This window comes from Ovis canadensis, chromosome 26 (assembly GCF_042477335.2).
Source record: "Ovis canadensis isolate MfBH-ARS-UI-01 breed Bighorn chromosome 26, ARS-UI_OviCan_v2, whole genome shotgun sequence".
In the NCBI taxonomy this organism is placed as follows: Eukaryota; Metazoa; Chordata; class Mammalia; order Artiodactyla; family Bovidae; genus Ovis; species Ovis canadensis.
This window is the reverse complement of record NC_091270.1, coordinates 52,106,975-52,133,684: the sequence shown is the minus strand read 5'-3', so window position 1 is coordinate 52,133,684 and position 26,710 is coordinate 52,106,975. Positions and strand designations below refer to the sequence as shown.

At 50.4% G+C, this 26,710-nt stretch overlaps 1 protein-coding gene across 2 annotated transcripts in view; it reads right to left on the bottom strand.

The window, feature by feature from the left end:
• Window positions 1-25,043, bottom strand: part of GPAT4 (glycerol-3-phosphate acyltransferase 4) — a 30,864-nt gene extending 5,821 nt beyond the window's left edge. Inside the window, exons 1-7 of one of the 2 annotated variants that reach the window (XM_069573059.1) lie at window positions 24,722-25,043; window positions 10,328-11,270; window positions 2,658-2,727; window positions 2,234-2,534; window positions 1,477-1,551; window positions 658-747; window positions 428-521 (exon numbers count right to left, since the gene is read on the bottom strand). In XM_069573059.1, coding sequence (XP_069429160.1) covers window positions 428-521; window positions 658-747; window positions 1,477-1,551; window positions 2,234-2,534; window positions 2,658-2,727; window positions 10,328-10,492 — 795 coding nt within the window. In that variant the 5' untranslated portion in view covers window positions 10,493-11,270; window positions 24,722-25,043. Of the gene's footprint in view, window positions 1-427; window positions 522-657; window positions 748-1,476; window positions 1,552-2,233; window positions 2,535-2,657; window positions 2,728-10,327; window positions 11,271-22,445; window positions 22,549-24,721 lie in introns of those variants that run through there. The other variant, XM_069573060.1, reaches the window with a different exon arrangement.
• Window positions 25,044-26,710: the final 1,667 nt, after the last annotated feature.

Below are 26,710 nucleotides of genomic sequence, written 5' to 3'. Positions count from 1 at the left end.
AATGCCCTCCCTGTGCGGATTCTCCAAGGCCTCTGCGCCCCGTCCCTTCAAATCCCCTCTCGGGGGGCTTGTGGGAAGACGGATACATGTATACGTATGGCTGAGCCCCTTTGCTGTTCACCTGAAACTACCACAACACTGTTCACTAGCTACACCCCGACATAAAATAAAAAGTGTAAAGTCTGGGGGAAAAAAGAAAACCCCCCTCCCCACCTCCACCCGCCTTTCCACTGCCCACCTCCACTTTCCCCACGTGCTCAGCCACTCGGCTCACAGCACCCAGGTCCCAACGAGCCCCTGAGGCCACGGAAACCAAGGTGACAGCCGAGGCTGGGGCCCGAGTCTGAAAGCACGCTTGCCCGCTCACCCCCTGGAGACAGAGCTCCCGGCCGTGACCAGCTAGAGGACTCTCGGAGGGAGGCCTTACCATGGCGTAGTAGCCATCGCTGGCCAGGATGATGACGTCAATGGGAGACGTGTGGTTGGCCACGCAGATGCCGCCGTCTCTAGGCCGGTTCTTCCTGTTCACAAGGTTCAAGGAGCAAGGGGAATCTGCGTGAGACGATGCGTCTGGAACGCGCATCTGGCCGGGGGTCCAGCCCCCAAGTTCCGGCAGCGCCACCCTGCGTGCCAGGCTGCGCCCCCGTGGACGCTCACCTGTCGTGGTAGGTGATGATGGCTGTCAGGGCGCGCACACAGATCCGGTAGCACATGAGGTGCACGTGCTTGCTCAGGAACTCCTTGAACCTGCGACAACGGGACAGAGAGCTCTGCTTTCACCTTACGTGCACACAGGAAGTCAGCAAAGGGTGCCGGGTCTAACCATCTAACCATCGCTGCCTACGCCCTTTGCAACTGTATATAGAAGTATTTTTATGATTATTAGTGTCTACAGTAAGTATTAGCATCTTTCTGTCTACAGACAAAGGAAGAAATGATGAGGACGGCTCATATTCACCGCGGGTGATGGACTCAGAAGTCTCAGCCCGAGAATTTCCAGCAAAGGTGAGTCCCCTAGAGTCTTTGCCAGTGACAGCCAGAGGCAGGCGGAGGCCAGAAAGTCAAACCTCCCCACCAGCTGGGGCAGAAGAGAGGTCTGCCAGCCCCAGAACTTCCCAGAAGGATCCCATTTCTTAAAAAATAAAAAAATTAAAAAAGGGGGGGAAAGCAAACAAAAAGGACCTACCTACCTACCTACACTTCTTACCCTCTTGACAATTCATCAACACAGTAGAATGCTCAAAACTCAACTACTTGCTTTGTAAAGCCTGCTAGCCCTGGACACAACCATTTTGTGCTTTCTCTGTTTTGTCTTTAAAGCTGGAGGAATGAGAGGGCTGGAGGGCAAAAAGAACAGTCACAGGTAAGATCAGTGAGGGGGGCAGAGCTGTGCTGCCGAGTTAGTTACCATGGAGCTACTGACTCCATCTAAGAGCTAGCGGTACCCGCAGAGTCCAACACCCACGCTCCGCTCACCTCCCGTTTGGCAGGTACCCTACCATCGTTGTGCCCACCACCAGGAGGCTGATCCCCGTGAAAGCGAGAGCTATCCTGTAACGAGAAGACAAGTTACAGTACAGCAGACAAACTCCTGCCCTGAGTGTAGACCTGAATGTGTGAAAACGCCAGACGTGATCACTGGCTCACATAGGGCTCCCACCGGGATCGGAACCAGGGCCGCTCACTCTCCTGGGACAGGGCGCCATGACTTGGTTCTCAGCTGACAGACACCCCCGCCTCGGCACCAGCCAGAAGGATAGGGCAGCTGATGGCTGGCCATGCTGCCCTCAGGCACCTGCTGTCCTGCAGCCTCCCTCTTCCCCTTGGCTTTAACCCCTGGCAAAAGCACAGCTTCTCTGTGAAGCAGCAGGAAGTAGGGTCCAAAGGTGCCAGCAGCCGGCAAGGCCTACTCAGAACAGCACATGGCACAGAGACCCGGGAGATCAATATCGCCTCTGTCCTGGAGAAGAAGCTGCAGGAAAGAACCAGCCAGGCCCGGGGAGGGGGGCCACAAAGAACACCGTGCTTCCGTCCCTGGGCTTAGTCCGTCCAGACAAGCAACTTGTCTTTGAGAAACTCAACTATTTCTTATTTCTGTCTGCTATGCAGACGACCCAGGACCCTTCTAAAGGACAAGCCCGGGCACCCTTCCGAGAGCCGGACGGCCTGGCTGATGGGAGGACTCCACCAGCCTCCTCTGAAGTGGAAGCACGGGGCGTGGGCCGGGCCTCACCTGAGCGGCAGCAGGAAGCAGTAGCGGATGAGCACGCCCAAGCCCCACAGCACGGTGAGCCGCAGGCTGATGTAATGGAAGTTGTAGTTGGTCCTGCTCAGCAGGTTCCAGGACTCCAGCTCCTCTGCCGAGAACCTCTTGGTCACCTCGTCGTCCATGATCGTCTCCATTCCTTTCCGGCAGAAGTAGAAAATGTCCGAGAGCTCAAACTCAGGAGTATTGTCCAGCGCCTTACTGCTCCCGCTCCGGCGGATTTCTTTGATCTCTTCCTCTAGTGACGTGGGGTCTTTTGCAATGATTCCTGCAAGAGAACAGCCCTGTCAGGTGGTCCGCTGGGAGAAGGGCGTCAGAAATGCTCAGGGCATACTCCCTGCCTGCCGCAGGGAGCAGGGGTGGGGTGGGGGGCCCAGGGGCCCTGTCTTACCATTGGTGTAGGGCTTGTAAAGCTGGTGGTGGTTCTCCTTGGCTCCTCTCTCCATCCTCAAGGTAGCCCACTGCAGGGGAACAGCAACACACAGGGTGAGCCCCTTCCCCTCTCAGGGGGCTCCTCCACTTCCGGTCTGTGGCAGCCTCAAGCCCAATCACCCCGGATCAGACTGCACCTGGAGCGCGGGCTCTGGGGAAGCTCGGAGCCCTCTCCTCCGGGCAGACCTGTCCCTGACGACCTGGACTGCTTCCTTTGTTTCTGCCAAATGACAGCTCTTCGCCAACTGCAAAGCCAATCGTCCAGGAAGGTACTGCCTGCTTCCCAAATTATTCCAAGAAAGCAACAATTTTAGCTTTTGAGTTGATAAAAGATTTAAATACTATGTATACGTGGACTGTCCATTTACCCTCTGAGTAATATCTACTGGGAAACGCCACAATTTGACATAAAAAGCTTGAAAGTAGCTTAGTGTTAATTAAAAAAAAAAAGTTAAGCAAAAAAAACTAGGTTCAAATCCCAAGTTCAAGAGTTCTGTGTGCCTTCAGCAATTCATCCCATCGCGCTGGTCTCTTTCACCCACAAAACTGGATGAAGGTGCATCGACCGTCCCTTGGCGAGGACATGAGAGGCCGTGTGTGACAGGCTCTGGGAGACTGCAAGCCCCCAGTGCCCTCATCTTACTAAAGTAACAGGGACCACAGGGGAGCCTCCTCCGAGAGCCTCTCACCCTTCATCAGAACCCTAAGTGCCACCCGAGAGCCCGGGGCTGGGCGGCTCCTACTAGCAGGAGGGAGGGGCGAGCATGCCAGCTCGCACCTGCCTGACGCCGGGACCGCGACGACAAGGACACAGAACCCGCATTTCAAAGGTGTCCTTTCAAACTCCTGTCTCCACAGCTATGCTAGGGAGAGAAGAACCCTGTCCCTCCACGATGCCGCAGAATCCACACAGCCCAAAGCCTCTGTGAGACCCTGCTGGCAGAGCCTGAGGTGTGAGCAGGGTGGCGGAGCGAGCAGCAGGACGTGCGCCTCCTCAGCGACCTGAGCGCGTGCGGAAACCTCTCGGATGCCATGGTCCAGAGAAGACAGACCGCTTACAAAGCCACCCACGCCAAGGTCTGAGACGGGAAAACACACACAACCCGTCGGGTTCTTAGCCCCTGATGGATTCTGGCACGGAGGACGTTTTTTCTAGAAGAAAATGTAAACATAACTGCTGCAGTGCAGGAAGACGAACTCCCACCTGGGAATGCCATCTAGGGAAGAGGCGATTCAGGGCCAAGCCTGGTACAAAGACACAGCTCGATCGCCCAGAACGTCTCCATTCTGGCCAAGACTGCCTCAGTGTTGCAGGCCCAAGTCAGAGAACCTCAGTGCTGGCGCGTGGGTCGGACTGTGACAGGCAGGGAGCACACGCCCCAGGCCGCCGGAGCCCCAGAGCAGACAGCTGTGAGCACCGACTCAGGATGGAAAGTTCCAGAAGGCTGTTGCTTCTGCTTTAACTGGAAAGATGCTGGTTCAGTGAGCCTGTGGCTTCTGGCTCCATGGTAAACATCCTCCTGTCCTCCTGCTTTGTTCTTCCAGCTTTGCTTTTCCAAACTTCGGGGACATCACAAAATGTGTCTGTGTGAAGGTTTGAAGTCAGCAGAACAGGGGCAGAGGGCAGGGCAGGGGCCGCCTGGGACAGGCACCCAGTGACCGGCTGCTTTGCCAGGCGAAGGGACTCGGGAGGGGGTGCTGGCATCAGCAACGTCTGAGAATGGCACGCCCGGCTTCTCTGAGCCTCATTTTTAAGAAGTATCGTATGCAGATATCCAGAATAAAGTGAGAGCCCCAGGTCCAGAGCTCATTTTGCCAAAATCTCCTCTTCCTTCCCTTGATCCAACATGCCACTTGAGTCCCTGTTCAGGGTCAGATTACTTAATTATTGCCTTCTCAGCTTCTCCTGCACAGAGACTGTTAGGGGCACAGACACACTGCCCTGTAGACTAAACCCAAGACAGCCCTCGGCAGGTGACAGGCAGGCCGGACCCTTAGAAGGTGGGTGGGGTGACGGGTGCATCTTTGCTGATTAGTCACTCTGCTGTGCTGCTGCTCAGAAGCCCAGCACCCGGGGAAGGCCAGACAGCCTCTGCAGCCTTGTCTCAGCGAGACCTCCCCTCTTCTCCAGCTGGCCTGCACCGCCCCTTCCCCGACCAGACTGTGGATGCCCAAGAATCAGCCCCCAGAGAAGCCAGGCTCCCAGCACCCCACCCTCTCCCACTTCCCCGGCAGAGATAGCACCTTTTAACAAGTCTCTCTTCCCTCCCTGCTTTGGCTAGAATCGCTCAGTGAGTGAAAAAGTGTCTGACTCTTTGTGACCCTGCAGACTATACATTCCACGGGATTCTCCAGGCCAGAATATTGGGGTGAGTAGCCTTTCCCTTCTTCAGAGGATCTTTCTGACCCAGCAGGGTCTCCTGCATTGCAGGTGGATTCTTTACCAACTGAGCTATGAGGGAATAACTTGGTAGAAAGAAAGTGAAGTCGCTCAGTCGTGTCCGACTCTTTGCAACCCGGTGGACTGTAGCCTACCAGGCTCCTCTGTCCTCTTCTCCAGGCAAGAATACTGGAGTGGGTTGCCATTTCCTTCTCCATAACTTGGTAGCTGCCATCAAATTCACAATCCTGACTTCACACCTCATGTTTCTGATCACCTGCTGGTCGTGACCATGTGCCAGCATCCCTCTGCCCTCACATCCGGTGTGAGAGGGAGAGGCAAATGCACATGCCCGGACCCCACCGTGCTCCCTGTCACCCGCCCTCCTCCTGGGATCCCCAAGCTGCCCATCTGTCCACCCAGTCCTTTCAGCCCGCCCCGGACGCTTCCTCCCCAGCTGCCTGAGTCAGGCCACCACCGGCCTCTCTTACCTACACAGGTGCGACAGGTTCCACTGTGCTCCTTCCTCCCTTCAAGCCAAATGACGCACACTGGTCTCATCCCCTGGCCTGGGCTTTCAGGGGCTTTTCAATGGCTTCTCAAAGCCTAAAGAACAGCTGGTTTTATAAGCTATCCCAGCCCCTCCAGGAACCTGATGGCTCTCCTATCCTGAGCCAGGCATTGTCTCTAAACCAGACTGCCCCTGCTCGCCTCTACCCACTACATTCCTAGAGCACTGCTTCCTTTGTAAATCCATTCAAATGCCAAATCATAGATGAAATGGTACCTCCCCAACTCCTGCAGTCAGAGATCATCCCCACCCGCATATTTTAACTGGTGTCACATTCTGAATCGGTTCTGTAGGCAGACATCAGTCTTTCCTACTCAACTATAGCTGCCTCAGTGGGCAGACGCCAGAATCCACCCAGAGGTGCAGGGCAGCGGAGTCTGATCAAGTGCCATGCAGCACTTAGGCAGTCAAAAAGGACTGGGTTTAATTCACCAATGACCAAGGTTTCTCTTCATCAAGGTCTCCAAAACCACTTCTGAGCCTCCTCCCCGCCGTAATCTCACTCTCATCTCCTTCCGTTCATCCTTTGAGCTACTTTCCCCCAGTCACACTGGCATCACCCTTCCCACAGGGGTGGGAAGGGGGTGCCGCTGACACACATCCCCTCTTGGACCTGCACCATGTGAAGGAGGCATGCACCATGCTCCCACTCCCTGGAGGAAGCAGACTGCCAGGTCTGAGGACTTAGGTCGTCTCACAGCTGGTAAGAAAACCCTCAAAAGGGTCGCACCTACCCACCACAATGCCACTGCCTGTTCAGCCTCTTTGACCTCCTCACCTCCATCACTGGTTTCCAACCAGTTCTGCTGTGGAGCCTGATGTCAAAGCACATTACAGCCGCCTCCTCTGACCTGGTCAATCGCTTTGACATCGGGCAAAAAATTCAAGTCATTTCCTCACCCCTATCTTTCTCTTTTATATACAGACTTTCTTCACTGCTTTCCCAAATCATTCTCAACTCAGTTCAAAGTCCACTTCTAGGAACTGTACCCCAAACATTATCACCACCATTGTGCTGTGTAATAAACCTGAAGCACAAACATTAAGAAAACTAAAGCATTTCCACTCAGCGTTAACAGGACCTGCAAGCTGTCCCCCAGGAGGAAAGACACCGACTACGCATCCCTCCAGCCCCTGGGCAGGTGCACCAAGGCATGCAGGGAGGCGTGCCATCGTGGCAGACCAGCTGCACTGACTCAGGCCCTCCAAAAGCACGGCCTGATGCACTGTGCAGACTACCAGACAACCAGCTTGATTCATCTTGATGAAGATTATCTAGTAAATGTGCAGAACAGCTGGCTGATAAGATTGTAAAAGAAAATGCAGACAGAAAATTATAGGCACAGGCTGCTAAGACCACCATAAAATATTACCACAACCAAAAGGCAACACAAAACTATTATTATTTGTCTGGTTATCTACCACTGGCTTAAAATACCACCACTATTTACTCTGCTCTTGAATCTGCAAACCGCACAGGGTCTGGCATGGGCTGGTGGAGGCTGAAGGCAGGGGCTGGAACTCCCTGAAGGCCCGTGGGCTCCCGAGGGTGGCAGCTGATGCCATCAGCCTGTCGTTCGTCACAGCCTCCCCAGAACTGGGAGCTGGAACTCCATGGGGCCTGGGCTTCCTCGTGGCGTGGCAGCCGGGCTCGGGGGCAAGTCTCCAGAGTCTGGTGGAAGCTGTGCTGTCGCTCCACCCTAACCGCACAGGTCACACAGCGTCAAGGCCACCATGCTCTGTAGGTTAGAAACATTCACCAAGGGAGGGCCCCACTCTGGAGGAAGTCAATCAGATTCCACCTCGTGATGGTAGATGTTAGAGTCACTGGGGGACCTTTTTAAAAATGCCACCAAAATCAGTTAGACCAGACTTTCCAGGGGGTAGTCGAGTGCTCCCAAACAAGTCATTTGTTAAATGCTCCCCAGGTCATTCAGATGTGTAGTCAGTAAGAGACCCACGAAATGAAGATGATCTCTAAGCCTCCTTCCCACTGCAAAATCACACAGAGCACCCCAGTTTATGAAGGGATGAAGATGATAAAAAAGGCAAACTAAAGGTGCTGTCTTTATTAAAAGCACCCACCCACAAGTTTAGGTGTATTTTAGATGTATACATGGATACCCTGATGTATTTCCAAGATCTAAAATCAGTTTGGCCAAATCCAACTTGTATTTCATACTACTGCTGATAAAAATGGCATTCAGTTCTTAATGTCCACCAAGATCAAATCAGAGCAACAACCCTGCTCAGACGGTGAGGAAGGACCACTCTTGCAGAACCACCCACTGGCCCTGCTGGGACGCATCAGCCCTTCCTCACCCACCCCTTACTTGGGCTCACAGCCAAGTTGTTATCATCATCCAGGAAGCTCAACAGGACAGGAGCCCTGGGATACCCAGAACCCTCCAAGCGCCTGACACACACCTCCAGGAAATACGAGGTACAAACTGAGATCCTGAAATCTGAAATCTTGAGGTCACCAATGAGCGCACGCGTGCACACACACACACGCACACACACACACACACACGTACACACGACTTCCATTTCCAGTGATTTTCAAGATGTGGTCAGCAGTCTCTGATGGCTCAGGAATACCTGTCCCATGGAACTTTAAAATACTGATTTGAGGAGACATTTTCAAAATGGAATAGGGAATGTACATATATTCTAGGTCTTCTTCACCCAAAGTGACCCAAATTTTAAGAATTTAGCTACTACACAAGGACTCTGATCTGATTACTCTTATTTTTCTGTTTTGAAAATAAGGATTCCCATAGGTCTATGAATTAATCGCGTGCTTAAATAAGTGTGAATAAAAACTCGCCATCGCTGTGAGCTATCAGGTGCCCGACTCGCTCCATACTGATGTACGCTTTCCAGCAGCAAGGGGGTGCGGGCAGTTACTTGGCTCACAGGAACCCTGGGTTCTGTTGAAGATTTTCTTGGACTAAAGTTCAAGAAAATCATATTTCATAATTAATTAAAACAAATACTAATGACTGACTAGACTGCCACTTCTCAAGCTTTACTGTGCACCTGGGCTTCTTGGAGCACAGATTCGAATTAGTAGGTCTGAAGGGGGCCTGTGGCCTGCATTTCCAATGTCGTAGGTGACACTTAGCTGCTGGTCTCAGAGCATTCTCTGAGTAGCAAAGATACCCCCAGAGACCATATGGAGTGCTCAGAAATCTTCGTACCAAACGCGAGTGCTCCAATACGTACAAGCCCACCATAGCTCACTATGGACAAGAGCCAAAAGGTGAACAGCCCATCAATGGATGAGTGGAAAGCACATCACAGTACACACACACAGTGGCATATTACTCGGCCACGAAAACCAAAGTATTGACACGAGTTACAAAGTTATGCTAAACAAAAGCACTCACAAGAGAGCACATTTTATAGCATTTCATTAATATGAAATACCAAGAACAGGTAAATCCAGAGACAGAACACAGATTCACGGCTCCCAGATGCCGGGGGGTGGGGGGAGGGGACAGAAACGCAGCTGCTTAATGAACATGGGGTTTCCTTTTGGAGTGATGAAGAGGCTCTGGGACTTCAGAGGTGGCTGTCATACAACCCTGTGACTACGGGAAATGCTGACGAACTGTTCCCTTTAAAATGGTTAATCTTCCATAGTGTCAATTTCACCTCAATTTTTTAAACGTGAAAAAGTTATATTCTTAGACAAATATTAAATATCAAAACACAAGTTTCAATAATATACATAGAAATATTTTTTGCTGTAATGGAGCATTTCATCTGGCTCACTTCATCTTTCTGAATCACTATTTCTTCACTGATAAAATCTATCGTTGATAAGACACCCTGGTCCACTGCAGAACTACAGAGAACCAAAGGACAGCAAGTGAAATTATTCTGAACTATAAGATACTATCTGAACAAATACACCTGCAGTGTTTTCACTATTACGAGTGCATTTCCCCAGTTACACATGGTCTCAGCTGTAGAAAAGAACAGCTGAAGATCTGGTGACTACTGAAAACAGATACTGCTCATCAATTACCAAACCTCCGAAGAGATACTGAAAAGCTCACGGCACAGATCAACTTCCAGGAAATACCACTTCTTGCCCATTTCCTTAACCCCATGACCAGTTTTGTTCAGCGGCCTAACTACTTAGGTTCTGACATATGTTAGGAAATATTTTTCTTCTCTGTCTTAAAGAAACTAGCACAATTCTTCAAATGCCCTTTTCTGTGACTTCTTTTTGCCTGAAGTCTAAGAACCTATTTAAGATAGATGTTTGAAACAGAAAAGAGAGACTCTCCCATACTTATCAGTGAGGCAGCACGCTAGCAGCAGCTCTGACTTTCAGTATCTGTTACATAATCACAGGCGGTGTCCCGCAGTGACTGTTTCTAAGTCCCTCCTTTTGAAACATATAGGCCAGGTGTGGTCCCTCTGCTCAGATGGACCAAACATGCAAGTACCTGAGCTCAAAGGAAAAGACTGCTACAGGCTTCACAAGCTCATGTTAGTTACCCTTTCTGCTCAAAATGCTACTTCCTTCCCACCCTACCCATACTCTCCACGTCCCTCCGAGAGCTCACAACCAACCAGACAGAAACAACTTTTTTTTTTTTTTTGGGCTAATGGCACTTCTCCTCTCCTCGGGGAAGCAACCGTTTGTAGACAGCATACTCACCGCAAAGATCTTTAACAGAGTTTTCATGTAGAGCTTTCGGATACCAAAGGAGACTCCAAAAATGGCAGGGACGATGATGAAAACCAGGAGGAGGGTGAAGAGGACAGTCAGGGAGATGCCCAGGAGGCTGACAATCAGGTTGTCGAAAGGCAGCAGCAGGAACATGGTGGGGGATGCAGGCCAGGCCAGCGCCCTCCTCCCCGTGAACAAAGCTGGCCTCAGATGGTCCTCTCCGTCAGCACCGGCCTGGGGAGGGCCAACTCCATTCCCAAGTTCGCATCCCTCGACGGCTGGAACGGAGACTGGGCAGAGGGTGAGTGCAGAAGGTGGCCCCGAGGGCCTCCCTGGAGACAGGCTGCAGGCGGACGGGGCGGGCTCAGTCTTCAGCCCAGGTGGGGCAGCCCGGCCAGTGAGCAGCCTGGGCGCGCTCTGGGCTCTGCTCTGCTGGCACTGCTTCCAGAAGTTTCCCTGTATCTCCTGCCCAAGAGCATTTAGCAGATAAATCTGTCCTGAAGGTCTGTCATTGCCAGAAGTACCAAGAAGAGTTCAACGTGCTGCCAGAAAAAGCCTGATAACTCCAGTGGGGATGGGGAGGGGGTGTGACTCGCTGGCACTTCCCACAGAAGTCTTGTGAACGTGAATAAGTGGAAATTAAATAATTGTTTTCCTTAAAACTCCTTCATAAGCTGAAAACTGCGTTCACATCTGGCCCCATCCTTCCTCTGGGGGCTCCTGGCGCGCTGCTCCCGGGACCCTCCTCCCCGGAGAGCTACAGGCCTTGCCAGGGGCACAGAGGCACTGGCAGGGAACAACTCATGCTGCCCGCAGGGAGTGTAATCCCAGGCGCGCCTGGCATCGGGCTCCTCTGGATGCTCCTCCCTCAGGCCCTCTTCTCGGCGGTGACCTGGGTTCTTGGCAGGAAGTTGCTTACATGCTGCCGAAGCTGGAGGAGGAGACAGAAACACCGTCAGGCATGCGACACAAACGGCGCCAAGGGGAGGGGCGCACTGCGCTTGGGGTGGGGGCCGAGCGCCGGGGCCGTTCCTCTTCCCCAAGGTCGAGGGGAGCCGGCAGGGCAAACAGGCGGTGTGTGCGGGCGTGGACGAAAACCGCAGGCGTTTCATCTAGGTTTCAACCCCGCTGGTCTAAGTACCAGCTGGGGCCGCTCACACTTTTCTAACAGGAAATACACGTGTGTCTGGGCTCAGCAGATGCAAACCACTACATGTAGACTGGACAGAAAACAGGATCCCAGCGTGCAGCACAGGGAACTATATGCAGTGTCCTGATAAAACTATAACGGAAAAGAACATGAAAAGGAACGTATGTATATGCCTAAACTGAGTCTCTCTGCTGCACGGCACAAACTAACCCAACACCATAAATCAAGTACACTTCAATTAAAAAAAATCATCACAGACCTCAAATTTAAAAAATGAATTAAGGAAAAGAAAATATATGGACACAAGACACCTTTCAAGAGATAAAGAGGGCACACTCCGAGGAGAAGACGGGCCTCTTCGCTGTCCCCCACTGCCGGGAGCTCGGGGCCGCAGAAGCAGTCCCAACATGAGGACGCTCCGGATGCTTCCTGAGACCACCCCGCACACCCCAGGACACCGTCAGGGACCGCTCCTGCCCCAGCCGCCCAGGCAGCAGGAGGCCTGCGCTGAACGCTGCTTTCCGTCCTGTTTCCTAGCTTGACACGTCCTGAGACAGTACTGCCTCCGCGCCAACGGAGCGTCCTTCCTGTAGACAGGTATACAGTTCTCAGCTGCAAGAATGCTCCGTGAGTCGGTTACGGCTCTCTCCTGAGGGTGGACACCAATGTTTCTGCCCTTCTGCTCTTATAAACAATGCAATGAGCCTATGTGATTTAGCATACAAAATGCACATGCAAATACAGTTTCAGGATAACCTCCTAGAGACGGAATTGCAGGGGAAAAGGAAATCTAGGTTTAAGGGAAAAAAGTAACTCTTGTTTTTATTTCCCCTGATTTACTGACAAAAGTTGGCTTAAAGCTCAACATTCAGAAAACTAAGATCATGGCATCAGGTCCCATCACTTCATGGGAAATAGGTGGGGGAACAGTGGAAACAGTGTCAGACTTTATTTTTGGGGGTTCCAAAATCACTGCAGATGGTGACTGCAGCTATGAAATTAAAAGATGCTTACTCCTTGGAAGAAAATTATGGCCAACCTAGATAGCATATTCAAAAGCAGAGACATTACTTTGCTAACGAAGGTCCGTCTAGTTAAGGCTATGGTTTTTCCAGTGGTCATGTATGGATGTGAGAGTTGGACTGTGAAGAAAGCTGAGCACCGAAGAATTGATGCTTTTGAACTGTGGTGTTGGAGAAGACTCTTGAGATTGCCTTGGATTGCAAGGAGATCCAACCAGTCCATCCTAAAGGAGATCAGTCCTGGGTGTTCAGTGGAAGGACTGATGCTGAAGCTGAAACTCCAACACTTTGGCCACCTCATGTGAAGAGTTGACTCACTGGAAAAGACCCTGATGCTGGGAGGGATTGGGGGCAGGAGGAGAAGGGGACGACAGAGGATGAGATGTCTGGATGGCATCACCAACTTGATGGACAGGAGTTTGGGTAAACTCTGGGAGTTGGTGATGGACAGGGAGGCCTGGCGAGCTGCGATTCATGGGGTCGCAAAGAGTCAGACACGACTGAGCGACTGAACTGAACTGACAAAACCGACACATTAACACTAAGCAACTCTGCAGAGCCAAAGCAGGATTTGATATGGCACCCCACTCCAGTGCTCTTGCCTGGAAAATCCCATGGATGGAGAAGCCTGGTGGGCTGCAGTCCATGGGGTAGCTAAGACTCACACACGACTGAGTGACTTCACTTTCACGCATTGGAGAAGGCAATGGCAACCCACTCCAGTGTTCTTGCCTGGAGAGTCCCAGGGACGGACGAGCCTGGTGGGCTGCCGTCTATGGGGTCGCAGAGTCGGACATGACTGAAGCGACTTAGCAGCAGCAGTAGCAGCAGCAGCAGCAGCAGTAGCAGCAGCAGAGTGTTAGTCAGAGAGTCACCTTTTCTGTGTATGTGGTGAGAACATGTAAGATCTACCCTCTCCGCAACTTTCAACTGTAATCACTACGCCAGAACATTCTCATCTCATAACTGCGCACACTGACCCTTTGCCCAGCATTTCCCCATCTCCCCTACCCCTTGGCCCCTGGGAACCACCACTCTTCTGTTTCTGCAAGTTCGTATTTTCTGGACGCCACATTTATGTGAGAATATACCGCATCTGTCTTCCACTTCTGACTTGGGAAATACAGGGTTTTTTTTTGCTGCACTGTGTGGCTTGTGAGATCTGAGTTCCCCAAAAGGGGATCGGACCTGTGGCCCCTGTGGTAGAAGTGCGGGGTTCTAACGCCTGGACCACCAGGGGATTCCCAGAAGTACAGTTTTAGTTTCACGAGATACCGTCACATTTTCCTCGTAGGTTAACTCCTCCAGGCTTTCTGGCCACATTTTTTTTTTTAAGATTTCTTATTCTGGCTCTGGCTTTGGCCGTGCTGGTCTTGGCTGACGCGCTCGGGCTCCCTCTGGCTGTGCTAAGCAGGGGCTGCTCTGCAGCTACGGGGCCCGGGCGCCTCACTGCGGCGGCTGCCCTTGGTGTGAGCTCGGCTCCAGGCGCACGGGCTTCACTAGCGCCTGGCTCGAGGGCTGTGTCCAGGCTCAGGAGCTGGGGCGCGTGGACTTAGCTGCTCTGCAGCAGGTGCGACCTTCCCGGTCTGGCGATCAAACCTGTGTCCCCTGTACTGGCAGGCGGATTCATAACCACTAGACCACCAGGGGCTCCGCCCACTCTGCTATTAGAAAGGCTGTCTGCATTAGGGCTCACTCTTGGGGTTGTACATGCTAAGGGTTTTGGCAACTGCACAGTGGACAGTGATATGTGCCCATCATTACAGTAGCGCACACAATATCTTCACTGCTCTAAAAATCCTCTGGGCTCTGATTTTTCATCCCTCCCTGCCCTCAACCCCTGGAAATTACCGATCTTTTCACAGTCTTCAGTTAAGATTTTTTTCCCAGAATGTCATCTAATTGGAATCTTACAGGATGTAGCCTTCTCGGCTTCTTTCACTTAATACTGTCCCTTGTTCCAAACGTGGGAGCATCCTCTCACTTTTCTCTGGCAAACATTTCTGTCCTCATACCAATCTCCTTCTGGCTCGGTTCCAGTACATTTAACAGTTCAAGAAATGGAACAGGTGAGCAGGTGCCTGACTTCACCATGAGTCCTGTCCACTGCAGTACAGAGCTCAGAGGCCTTTCTCATGTTATCTCACGACCTGTCAATATGTATTCTCTCCATTTTACCACTTAGGGAACTAAGCGGGGGAGACCCGGACCCCATTCCCTGACCCCTAACTGCTCCCACCACGTCCCACACCCCCGGCAGGGAAACTAAGACAACGCTGTTTCAGGGGCAGTGGTCCTCCACTTCCGCTTCCACACGGTCATTGCTAACGCTCACGCAACACCACCGATAGGGACGCTGAGCTCACCGAGCTCCCACCGCACCCTACGGTGGAGTTACTGTCAGCCCTGCTGTGGACAGGTGAGGGAACAGAGGCAGAGAGGGGGAAGCTGCCTGGGGCTGCACAGCTGCAACCAGCAGAGGAGGCACGTGGACGAGGGCGCCCACTTCCCAGCCCCGCTCTGTAACCCCCAGGCCCTCCTCTCTCTCAAACACCCTGAGCTACATTAACACTTCCTCCATGTCGGGCAAGCTGCATAGAACTTCTTGTGACCAGGGAGAAACCACAAGACAAATCTGGATTCCTGTAGCAGAATTTGCTGTTCTCAGAATCCAAGGTACAAACCTGGTTGCCCATTGCTATAAACTGGTCAAGCTGTCGGTACACGCCAGATTTCTAACAGTGTCCCAAAGGACATTCAGGAATTCAGATCTATTTCTGAGACTAAAATCAAGTCAATCTGCTGAGTCACTGTCTTCCTTAAACCTGTCAAATTCCAGCCTAATCCCAGGGCCACATCCCCGTCCGGCTCCCCCACCCCCGTGCCAGTGGAGAGCTGCTGTCACAGTGGCCACGGTCACCTTGAGGTCCATGGGCCCAAGGCGACAGACAACAGGGTGACTCTGATTTCCCAAGTCAGAGCTTAGATCTCTTTACTCTGGACCACAACCAACCGAGAATTCCCAAGGTTATTCTGGGTTCATGTCCTCAAAACATGAAAGTAAACACATTTAGCAATAAACTAATTACTTCACCTAGTTCAGAAGTGGGCACACCAGGTCCCCAGGCCAAATCTGAGCCAGTTTTGACAAGGTTCATGACCTAGGAAGAGTGTTTACATCTTTATAGACAGTCTTAAGAAAAAGGATAATGTGACAAGACCACAGCCTGGAAAGCCTCAGCTATCTACTAGGCGACCCTTCACAGCAGCAGCCTGCAAACCCCTGACCCCACTGCTCCTTCATCCCCTCAGAGGCAGCAAACTGCCCCGCTGTCCCTAGCCCCCTACCCAGATTCCACCCCCGAGTACCAGACTCCAGAACACAGAACAGCAACCAGTCAAACAAGTTCTGTGGCCAACGCTGAACAATCCTCCCGCGGATTCTTAGAAGTAGGGACGAGGTGAGAAGGCTGTGGGTATCAGGTGGGCCCCCAAACATGTTGCTGGATCGCGGAGCAGCCGTCACAGCGAGGTCCTGGTGCCTTAAGGCCCCTCAACACGGACTCCAGTCTCTGGAAATATGGCAAACTGCTCACATCAGAACTCTGTCACACCAGTGTCTAGATAAATGCTCTTGTAGGAAAGGCAACCATTTTGCTTCACGTAAACAGAACTGCAACTCCTTGACAGGAAGCAGGGGAAGTCATCAGCTCAAAGCAACAGTCACTCCTTCTCTTCACCTCCCCCACTTTCAGCCAAATCCAGAGTCACTTGGACCAACGTTCCCCCAGGAGTCCAGCCAGTCCGAGGAAACCCTAAGAACCAATGAATTCTGGGCCTTTCGGGAGGGAAGGTGGTCTCATCCCAGGAAGCTGACAGTCCACCTCTAAGCTAACGAGACTCTTCAACCCTGGGGTGCAAACCGGAGCCCCCAAAATGGGCCACTTCTCAGGGCTTCTCAGTTCTCAGGGTGACTAGCTCAGGGCACACACTCCATGCCACATACCACGCAAGGTATGAAAGCATGTCGTGGTGAACATACACACCTACAGGCACATTTTCCGCAAAAAGGCACACACAGAGTCATCACTTCACACTTTGATGACTGTCAACAAGAAAAGAGTCGTGGGTGGAGACAAGGGGCCTCTCATACACTGTTGGTGAGAATGTAAACTGGCGTGTCCACTGTGGAAAACAGTATAGTGCTTCCTCAACAAACTATAAACAGAAGCACCATGCGGTCCAGCAATCTCACTCTTCGGCACACATCCAAAGAAAACAAAAACCAGCAATTCAAAAAGATACACGCACTGCAATGTTCCAGGCTGCATTGTTTGCAACAGCCAAGATATAGAAGGCACCTAAGCGCCCACCAACAGATGAACGCACAGAGATGATGTGCGGGACACACACAGTAGAACAGCATTCAGCCATAAAAAGATGAGATGCTGCCACCTGCAGCAATGTGGATGGACTTGGAGGGCATTACGCCAAGTGACATAAGTCAGACAGAGACAGACTAGAGAATGTAACAAAAAAGAAGCCGACTCACAGACATAGAGAACAAGCCAGTGGTTACCAGTGGGGAGAGGGAAGGGGTAGTAAAAGGGTAAGTGATTAAGAGGTATGAACTATTAGGTATACAATAAGCTACAAGGATATACTATTCAACATTGATGATACAGTCAATATTCTACAATAATAACTATAAATGGAGTATAACCTTTAAAAATTATGAATCACTATATGGTTCACCTGTAACATATATTATACATCAAACATACTTCAACTTATATATATATTTTTAAAAAAAAGAGTTCTGGAAGAGAAAATAACAGAGAGATCTTAGAAATTTAAATTGAGGCTTCTAAACCAATTCTGACTCAATCACCAGGCATGTGCGTGCTGAGCTGCTTCGGTTGTGTCCGACCCTCTGGATCCTATGGACTACAGCCTGCCAGGCTCCTCTGTTGCTGGGATTCTCCCGGCAATACTGGAAGGGGTGGCCATTTCTTTCTCTGGGGGATCTTCCTGACCCAGGGATGAACTCCCCTCTTGCACTGGCAGGCAGGGTCCCTACCACTAGCGCCACCTGGGAAGCTCAGGCAGGGACTACTACACTCCCGGCTGCAGAAACTGCTTTTCTGTCAGCTCTCGGTGGCTCTGTGACACATCCTACACTTCACGAGGCCACACCTGCTGTCCAGGGAGATGTCACACACCCACTCAGAAACAAGGAGACAGGCCTTTGTATGAAAAGTAAGTGCTTAGGCAACACAGAGATAGCGTATTTTTAAAGCATACTAAGCACAACGTCTGTTACACGTTAGATCTCAATAAATGGCACCTATGATCACTTCATTATGATCAGGGACACCCTGGGTGCTGTCCACAATACTAAATACCAAACTTTAAGAGGCTGAATGGGGAGGAAGGCATTTCAAAGCATGTCACAAAATCCACAGACCACAAGCTACTACATGGTGCCTAGCAAGCACTAAGAGCCCAGACAAAGGTCAGCTGTCAAGAAACGAGCATGAAAACCACAGTGAGGCAGCAAAACAAGTTTCTGATAACCCGTCCTATTGGTGAAAAAAGAAAAGGCCCTCAAACACTGCTGACTGGCATGCACAAGGGTACAACCTCTACACAGAACAATTCGGTAATCACCATCAGAATTTAAATTACATATAACCTTAGGTCCAGCAACTCTACTTCTAAAAACTCATACTAAACATAAACTAGAGCAGTAGTTCCCAACCTGGGGCAATTGACTCTACCCACCTTGGGACCATATGGTAATGTCTGCAGACAGGAATTGAAAGAAAGACACTAGGATTTGAAACCTAACTTGATCACTTTACTAGTTTGAGTGAGTGTGCGCATACGGGTGCTCTGCTCTTCAGTCAAGTCTGACTCTTGCGACCCCGTGGACTACAGCCCACCAGGCTGCTCTGTGTGTCCCTGGGATTCCCCAGGCAAGAAGACTGGAGTGGGCTGCCATTTCCTCCTCCAGGGGATCTTCCCAACCCAGGGATAGAACTCCAGTCTTCTGTACTGGCAGGCAGATTCTTTACCACTCACCGTGCTGGGAAGCCCAGTCTGTTACTTTGAGTAAATTACTTAAATTTCTTTAAGCTTCTGTTCAACACCACCTACCAAAAAAAACTGTTCACTTTTCACAGTGCCTAGAACAAGGGAAATGTTCAAAACACATCATTACTACTATGCTAAGTTCCTGTTACTACAGAGAAGGGGCACTGGAATGTGTTTCCCAAGCCATGACGTAACACTAAGGAGAAATCTGCTTTTGACACCACTGCTGCAGAAAGGCATTTACAACCCCAAAGATGGCTAGAGCAAGCCATGACTTTATTAGTCAATCACCAAGAACTCTAATCCAAGCTCTTCTAATGGCTTAAATTATTGAGCCTTGGAAGAGTTAAGTGATTGAGGCGAGCTGCAAAGCTGGCCCGTTAGAGCGGCAGGACTACACCTCAGATCTGTGTCCCCATCTAGGGGTCTTTCTATGTTCTAGCCTCTCCTTTGCTCCGGGGCAGGTATCTACTTTTCAGAGTTTACTCGGTCAGGTCACAGACCAGCAAATGCCATTTTGATGTGATGGTAAATAAAGGCACGCACACAGAGGAAACGTACACTGGGGTGAATCTGCTGTCGAGCGTGTCAGAGGAGTGGAGTGTACGAAACTTGCTTGAGTGGGATGCTGCTGCTCAGGAGGAAAGGTGTAAACACATTTCCAAGGAGATGGGCAGCCCAGAGCTGCTAGGTGAAGCAAACCTCAACTGCTGAAAATCCAGGGATATGCTTACAGCCGACAGCAATCCTGAATAAAACAGATGGTCCAAGACAAAGCCAGGACATGTCAGGCTCAAGGATGACTCAACTTACTGGGAAGAAGACAGGAATATGGTCAGCTTCAGGGCCATTATCTTAACTGAGGTCGACCTCAGTTAAGGCCTAAATACTTTCTCCTTGCCCAGAAAGGCCTCATGTGAGTTGGATCTGGGTAATAAGTAACGTGGAACCAAGTTCAACATACAGCAACATCACCAGAAAAGAAAAAAAAGGACAAAGATACAGGACACATTGCTATTCTGGAGTCATCAGTTGAAGAAAGGACAATTTGATTTGCTGGGGCTTTAAGACCCTGAACACTACTCTCAGAACTCCATTTGAAAATTGGTGCTTTGATATCTGAGTATTATATGTGTAATTGGAAGCAACTTCCTGTCCTTCTTTTTTCAGGACCTTTGTGTCTGGTTTATTTTACTTGGCGTAATCCCTTTGAGAACCATTCAGCTGCTGCCCATGTCAGTCCCTACTGCTGAGCTGCGGCCCTGGGTAGAACAGGCCACAGCTTCTTTACCCACTCACCCAGCCATTGGACCTTCCAGTCAGGGACTGTTACAAATAAAGCCGCTACCTACCAGCCACGTAAGGACACATACTTTCACTTCTCCTGGCTAAGTACAAATACCCAGGAGTGGAATGAGGTAGCATTTACCTTTTGATGAAACTGCTAAACCGGCTTCTCAACTGGTTGGACCATCAATTGTTAATTCTCACCAAAAGTGACCAAAGTTCCATCTGTTCTACATCCTCACCAACAGTTGTTACGATCGATCTTTTTAATTTTAGACAGGCTAATGGATGTGAGGTGTTTATCTCACAGGTTTGTTTCCCTCGTGACCAACGATATGAAGCATCTTTCATGTGTTTACTGGCCATCTGAATGTTTTCCCTGGTGAAGTGTGAAAATCTTTATTTTTTATTCGGTTATTTTATTACTGAGTTTTGTCGCTACCCATTTTTTAAAAGTCAAGCTCCCTCACCCCTATGACTAAGCAGTCTTACTTAAAATGAGAAAGCATTTCATCACAAAAGCAAAATCTGTAAAACATGGGACTTCTTTGTTCAACTTGCCACAAGGTTGAAACAACCCTAAATATGCAAAGAGAAATCTCTGAAACAGGAAAGAAAAAAAAAAAACCTCATGACCAAAACCACAAACTTCCCTGATGGCACAGTGGATGGGAATCTGACTGCCAATTCAGGGGACAGGGTCCTGGTCTGAGAAGATCCCACATGCCATGGAGCAACTAAAGCTGGGCCCCTCAACTGCTGAAGCCCAAGCTCTAGAGACCACACTCTGCAACAAATAAGCCACCCCAGTGAGGAGCCTGTGTGCTGCAACGAGGAGCAGCCCCCGCTCACCGAAATTCGAGAAAGCCCGCTCACACAATAAAGACCCAGTGCAATGGAAAAAAACCCTCTAACCTCAGACCTGCATTCTACCAGGAACATAAAACACTCTTTCATCTCTGTGTTCAGTTGACAGTGATTCTGTGCTGTGTGATACAGCAGCCACTAACCACGTATAACCCCTGAGCACTGGAGAATGTGGACAGTTGAAATTGAAATGAGCTGTAAAAACAAGACACTGGAATTTCAATGATTCAGGGTGAAAAAAGAGGAATGTAAAAGATCTCATTAAGAACTTGTATGTTACTGAAACATATACATTACTGTATGTAAAATTAGACAGTCAGTGGAAATGTGCTGTATGATACAAGAGCTCAGGTCTGCTGCTTTGTGACAACCTAGAAGGGTGAGATGCAGTGGGAGGTGGGAAGGGGGGACACACGCCTATGGCTGATTCATGCTGATACATGGCAGAAACCAACACGATGCTGTAAAGCAATTATTCTCCAATTCAAAACAGATAATGTAACAAAGGGATTGTATGTTGATTACATGTTGAAGAGAGAGTCTGGATAATTTGAGTTGTCTGACGCAGGATGCAGCATGCTTGGGGCTGGTGCATGGGGATGACCCAGAGAGATGTTATGGGGAGGGAGGTGGGAGGGGGGTTCATGTTTGGGAACGCATGTAAGAATTAAAGATATTAAAATTTAAAAAATAAAAAGCTAAAAAAAAAAAGTAAAATGAAAAAAAAAAAAGAGTTAAATTATTAAGATTATTACCTGTTTTCTTTTACTCAACACTGACCACAAACTTTTGAGGCAGACCCTGAAGATAATGAAATCTCCAACGAGTAAGGAAAAACATTTACACATATAGTACCTTCCCCTCCCTAGTCCTCTGAGGTGTGAAGAGAACCGTGCAAAGGAAGGGGCAAGAACTGGACTCAGGAGTCCAGTCTGAGGTTGGACGCTCAGCTCTGTTACTCTCTGCTCTGTGTGACCGTCAGTAAGTCATTCACCTTTTGTGGATTTAAGTCCCCTCACTGGTTTTTTGGTTTGTTTTTCTATTTAAAAAGTCAACAGAAGTGTATTATATGCCTACGTTTTACAAAGTACTTTTCTGGAGTTGCAGATCTTGAGCTCACCATCTAATAGGAAGCAAAACAGCCTAACAATTCTTACGCTGCTACTGCTGCTAAGTCACTTCAGTCGTGTCCGACTCTTAGTGACCCCACAGACCGCAGCCTACCAGGCTCCTCCGTCCATGGGATTTTCCAGGCAAGGGTACCGGAGAGGGGTGCCATTGCCTTAGTGCCCCAAGAGAGCAGGCCAGCCTCCATATGGCTGCTGGCATGTGCATGTCCATGTTTTATAGGAAAGAGCGCCTTGAAGGACTTATGAGGAACCCCAAGCACTGATAATGCTCCTCCTAACTCTAAAATTCATTCCTCATGCCATGGTAAGCGCTATTATACAGGGCACTAACGACGCTTGCTCAGGTACCCACCCGGCCATGAGCCTAATGATACAGTAAGATGTAAATGACCTGTTATGATGAGGTTCTGTTTTACCTGAAGAAACAGTTCTGCAGTACAGCTCAAGCTTGACCAGGACCATATTCTCCAGCACACACCACCTTTGCCCCTCAAAAACAAAACAAAACAAAACAATTCCCCCAACCCCCCATGTCTTCAGAGGTAATGATTTACCAAGATACCCAGATGCTGTTCACTGGAGCCGCATTTCCATAAGCTAGATGTGCATGACAATTACTGTATTTAGGTCACAAACTCACAGAAGAAAATTCCATCCTGAAAGTAAATTTATAAACAATTATGTCATATCATACAAACTGAACTTACAAGCAAACTCAGAGAAGTCTACATACAAGAATTCACAGCATCCCTCAGGCAGCATTTAAGGGTAAAAAAAAATTAAGGCCCAAGTACTGAATTTACCTGTCTTACTTGAGACAAGGAAACTTTACTGGATAAAGTATGCTAGAAAATGCAGATTATGGTTTAAAAGAAAAAAGTTTAACCTATAACGAACATAGTGCTGGATTCTTATCTGCTCATGTCAAGGAAAGATGTTTTATGGGAGGGTGATATTGTTTTTGATGCTACCAAGAGCATAACATCAAGTGTAAGTAAGGTACTTGCTCAGTCGTGTCCAACTCTTTTGTGATCCCATGGACTGTAGCCCACCAGGCACCTCTGTGCATGGGATCCTCCAGACAATAGTAGAGTGGGTTGCCATGCCCTTCTCCAGATCTTCCCAACCCAGGGATAGAAATCCAGTTCTCCTGTAATCCAGGCAGATTCTTTCCTGTCTGAGCCACCAGGGAAGCCAAGGGTAAACCCCCCTAAAAATCATTCCAGTTTCTCCTAGTCACACTTCATTAAATAGCTATGAGTGTTAATCTCAATCTTCAAGTTTGTTCTCATTCTGAGTCTGGAACTCCACTTTAAGGTCAGCATCTTCCCATGTTTCCTCAAAGCTATGATGAGAACGCCTCAGTTTGTCCCAAGTCTAGCTTAAGAAATAATTTAAGATCTATCCCAAAGTTTCGTTATTCCAGATTTTGGCAGAAAGGATCCTATATGCCCACCCTAGCCCTTCATCGGAAGAGTTTTCAATCACAGCCCTTTCACACTTTTCTCTTTTCCAGAGAAAATGCCCAAAGGCAAGCAGCAGGGTACAGGAGGTAGATGCCGCCTCCGGGAGACGTCTTTTCCAGCCTCAGTTCAACCTCTTTCTTACATTCCCTGCAGAAATCTCTCTGGGCCTTGAGGGCTCATCAGAAATGAAAGTTAAGATGCTCTGGAAGCTCTCATCCCCACCTTTTGTTTTAACCTGTCCTCCAGCCGCTTAACTATTTTAGATGCCTTTTCTGATCCTTCTTCAATGCCATTATGTGCTTCTGAGTTGCAGGCCTTGTAATGGTAGGCTCAGCCCCAATGCAAAGTCATAAAGTAAGATTTTTATTCTGACTTTCAAGCTACTTTTAACATCAAGGATTTATCCCAGAGATAAATCGGCGTGAGGGGGATGAGACAAGCTCAATCATAGGTGAGCTCTTGAGTTTGGATGAGGCATACACGCTGGTTCACTGCTCTACCTACTTCTCTGTCTGAAAATCTACATAACACAAGATTGAAAAAAAAAACCGTTGTGAAAATGAGAAAAGAATATCGAACTGGCATTGACACAGGGCTCTTTTTCTACAATCTTTGGTCTAAGGATAACTCCTTTTCATGCCATTTCTCCTGGTTTGAGGTAGAATCTACACGACACGGAACTAAGCAGAGGTACTCGAACTTCAACCAAAATTAAGGGAAATGACCCAGAAAGGGAAATCCTCAACGGACCTCAATAAAGTTATTCATGAGCAGGTCCACACGGCACAGAGACCTTCCCTGGGCGGTGAGGCACTAAGGTCCGGTACGGGCCTGTCTTCCACAGAAGTGTGGTGTTTCATACGGTGCACATTTCCCCTAACTTTTCAACGGCAAAAGTTAAAAGCCCTCGGTGACACGGTAAGCCAGCAAATACACTAATTCCTCTGGTAGGAGGATGCTTCGCGGGGGCGTGAAATCAAAACCAAAAGGCAAGGATTTCGAGGCTTGGGAAATCCCCAAGAAAGGCAAAATGGGGCTCCTTTGGGTATCAAGAGCGGAAAACCAACATCCTGGGGCCGCCTCAGCCGTTACTGCGAAAGCGCTTCCCCATGACCTCTCACACGCCGCGGGCGCGAGGGCGCGGGGGCGCGGGCCCGGCCCCGGACGGAGGGCGCGGCGGGGACGGGCGGGCCGCTCCACCGCCCGGAACCCCCCATCCCGGCAGCGGCAGTGGTGCCTCCCGACGCCGGGGAGGCGCAGGGAGACGCGGTCCCCCGACCAGGCCCTCGCGGGCACCCGCCCAAACCCCCAGCCCTGCTAGAGGCTCGTGACCTTCAGGAAGCAGCCGGCAGCGGACGACTCACCAAGCGTGGGGCTCCGGGCGCCAAATCCCTCCGCGGACCGTCCGTCCCGCCCTCGCCGCCGCCGCCGGCCCGGAGCGTGCGTAAGGACGTGCGCGCGCCCGCCCTTTGTCTACGCCGCCTTGACGTGACCCTCGCGTCCCAGCCCCACCCCCGCCCGCCGCCGTCTAACCTCACGCCCCGCACCTACGCGCCGGCGCGCGCCCGGCAGAGCTGGGCGTGGCCCCGAGGGGCGGGGAGATAGGGGGCTGGGCTCCGGGAGATGAGCAGACGGGGCGCCGAGTGGTGGGCCGGGGAGGCTGGGAGGCGGAGCCCAGAGGTGGGCAGGGCTGAGGAGGCGGGGCTCTGAGGGGGGCGGCGCGGGAAGATGACAGACAGGGAACCGAGTGGCGGGCAGGGGAGACGGAGCCCAGAAGTGGGCGGGGATTCGAGGGGCGGGGCGCGGAGAGACGGGCCGACCGGGCGCAGAGTGGTGGGCCGAGGAGGCGGGGTCACAGGTGGGAGGGGGCTAAAGGGGCGGGGCTCCGAGGGGCGGGGCGCGGGGAGACCGGCAGACGAGGCGCCAAGTGGTGGGTCAAGGAGGCGGGGAGCCGAGAGGCGGTGCGGGAGGTGTAGAGACGGGCTGCCGAGTGACTAGCTCCAAGTAGGCCCGCCCAGGAGCTGCGGAGCTGCCAGCTGGCGGGCGAAGACCGCTGACCCCGCCGGGCTAGCTGCTGCAGAGACCAGTATTGAGCGCCCTGGGCGCTCCTGGCGCGTGCCTTCCCGAGACTCCTGCTCTAATAAGGGGAAAGTGAAAAAGTGAAAGTGAACTCTCTCAGTCGTGTCCGACTCTGCGACCCCGTGGACTGTAGCACACCAGGCTCCTCCATCCATGGGATTCTCCAGGCAACAAAACTGGAGTGGGTTGCCATTTCCTAAAGACGGGTCTCCACGCTTCTGCGCTGCGCCAGGACCTGAATACTGGCTGCTTCGCCCTAGGAACACTCGTTGTAGGTTCTGAAGAGAGTGAAATCAGCCCTGATTAGCTTAAAGAGGCTTGAGTCATCAAACGGCCTTGTCATCTTGGGGCCGTCGTGAGTATGCAGTGAGATACAGGTCGCTTACGGTCGGCACGCTCAAGAAATGCTAGCTGACATCACCACCACCACCACCATCATAAGAGTCTCCTTTGCTAGCTAGCGAAAAGCCAAGGAGTTCAAGGGTTGGTGTAGGTATTTCCGAGTCCCCTCGAAGGTGCAACTTTCCAACGTCTACCTCAACTTGGAACCAACCTCTTTGCTAAAGTCTGGTTACTGCCTGCTGACGTTTGCACTTGTTTTTCTCACCATGTCTTCAAACTTCAAACGCCTGACCCGAGCTTATATCATCTGTCTTAAAGTTGATCCTCCTTTTAAAAAAATAAGCCATTTCCTTCTTAAAAGGTCAAGCCCTCTCTCCTAGTTTATTCTGCACACTGCTGTCAGATTGCCAATCCACACTAAATGACCTGACAGTGGGTCTTGAGGGTAACGTCCACATTCTTAGACCTCAAAAACAACATATAAGAATGATGGCTCTGCTCCCAGACACGGGGCTGTTCCTCCTCATGCTAAATGCTACCATACCTGTGGGACTTTTCCCGAATTCACTAACTTAACATTTATTCATTCGTTTAACGAACTTTGGTCTCAATGGTGCAGAGCTGAATGATGCCTGACTATGTCTAATCTTCAACTAGATTAAGTTCCGTAAAAGAAGAAACTGGACATCATCAGTGTCAGGGATAGGGCTTTAAAGTGGCCACCACCATCATAACTGCTTTTGGGGTTCTTACATCTGCTCTCCTTTCTTGACCCAGGATCAGTCAAAACGAAGAAGTCGTCCATTCACCTGCTTTGCTCATATGTATTCGTGTTTAAATTTCTTCACAATTTTACCATACACTGCAGTTCTTTGTGCATAGTAACTCTGAAATTTAAAAATATTTTACACACACTAGTGAATGAACACAAG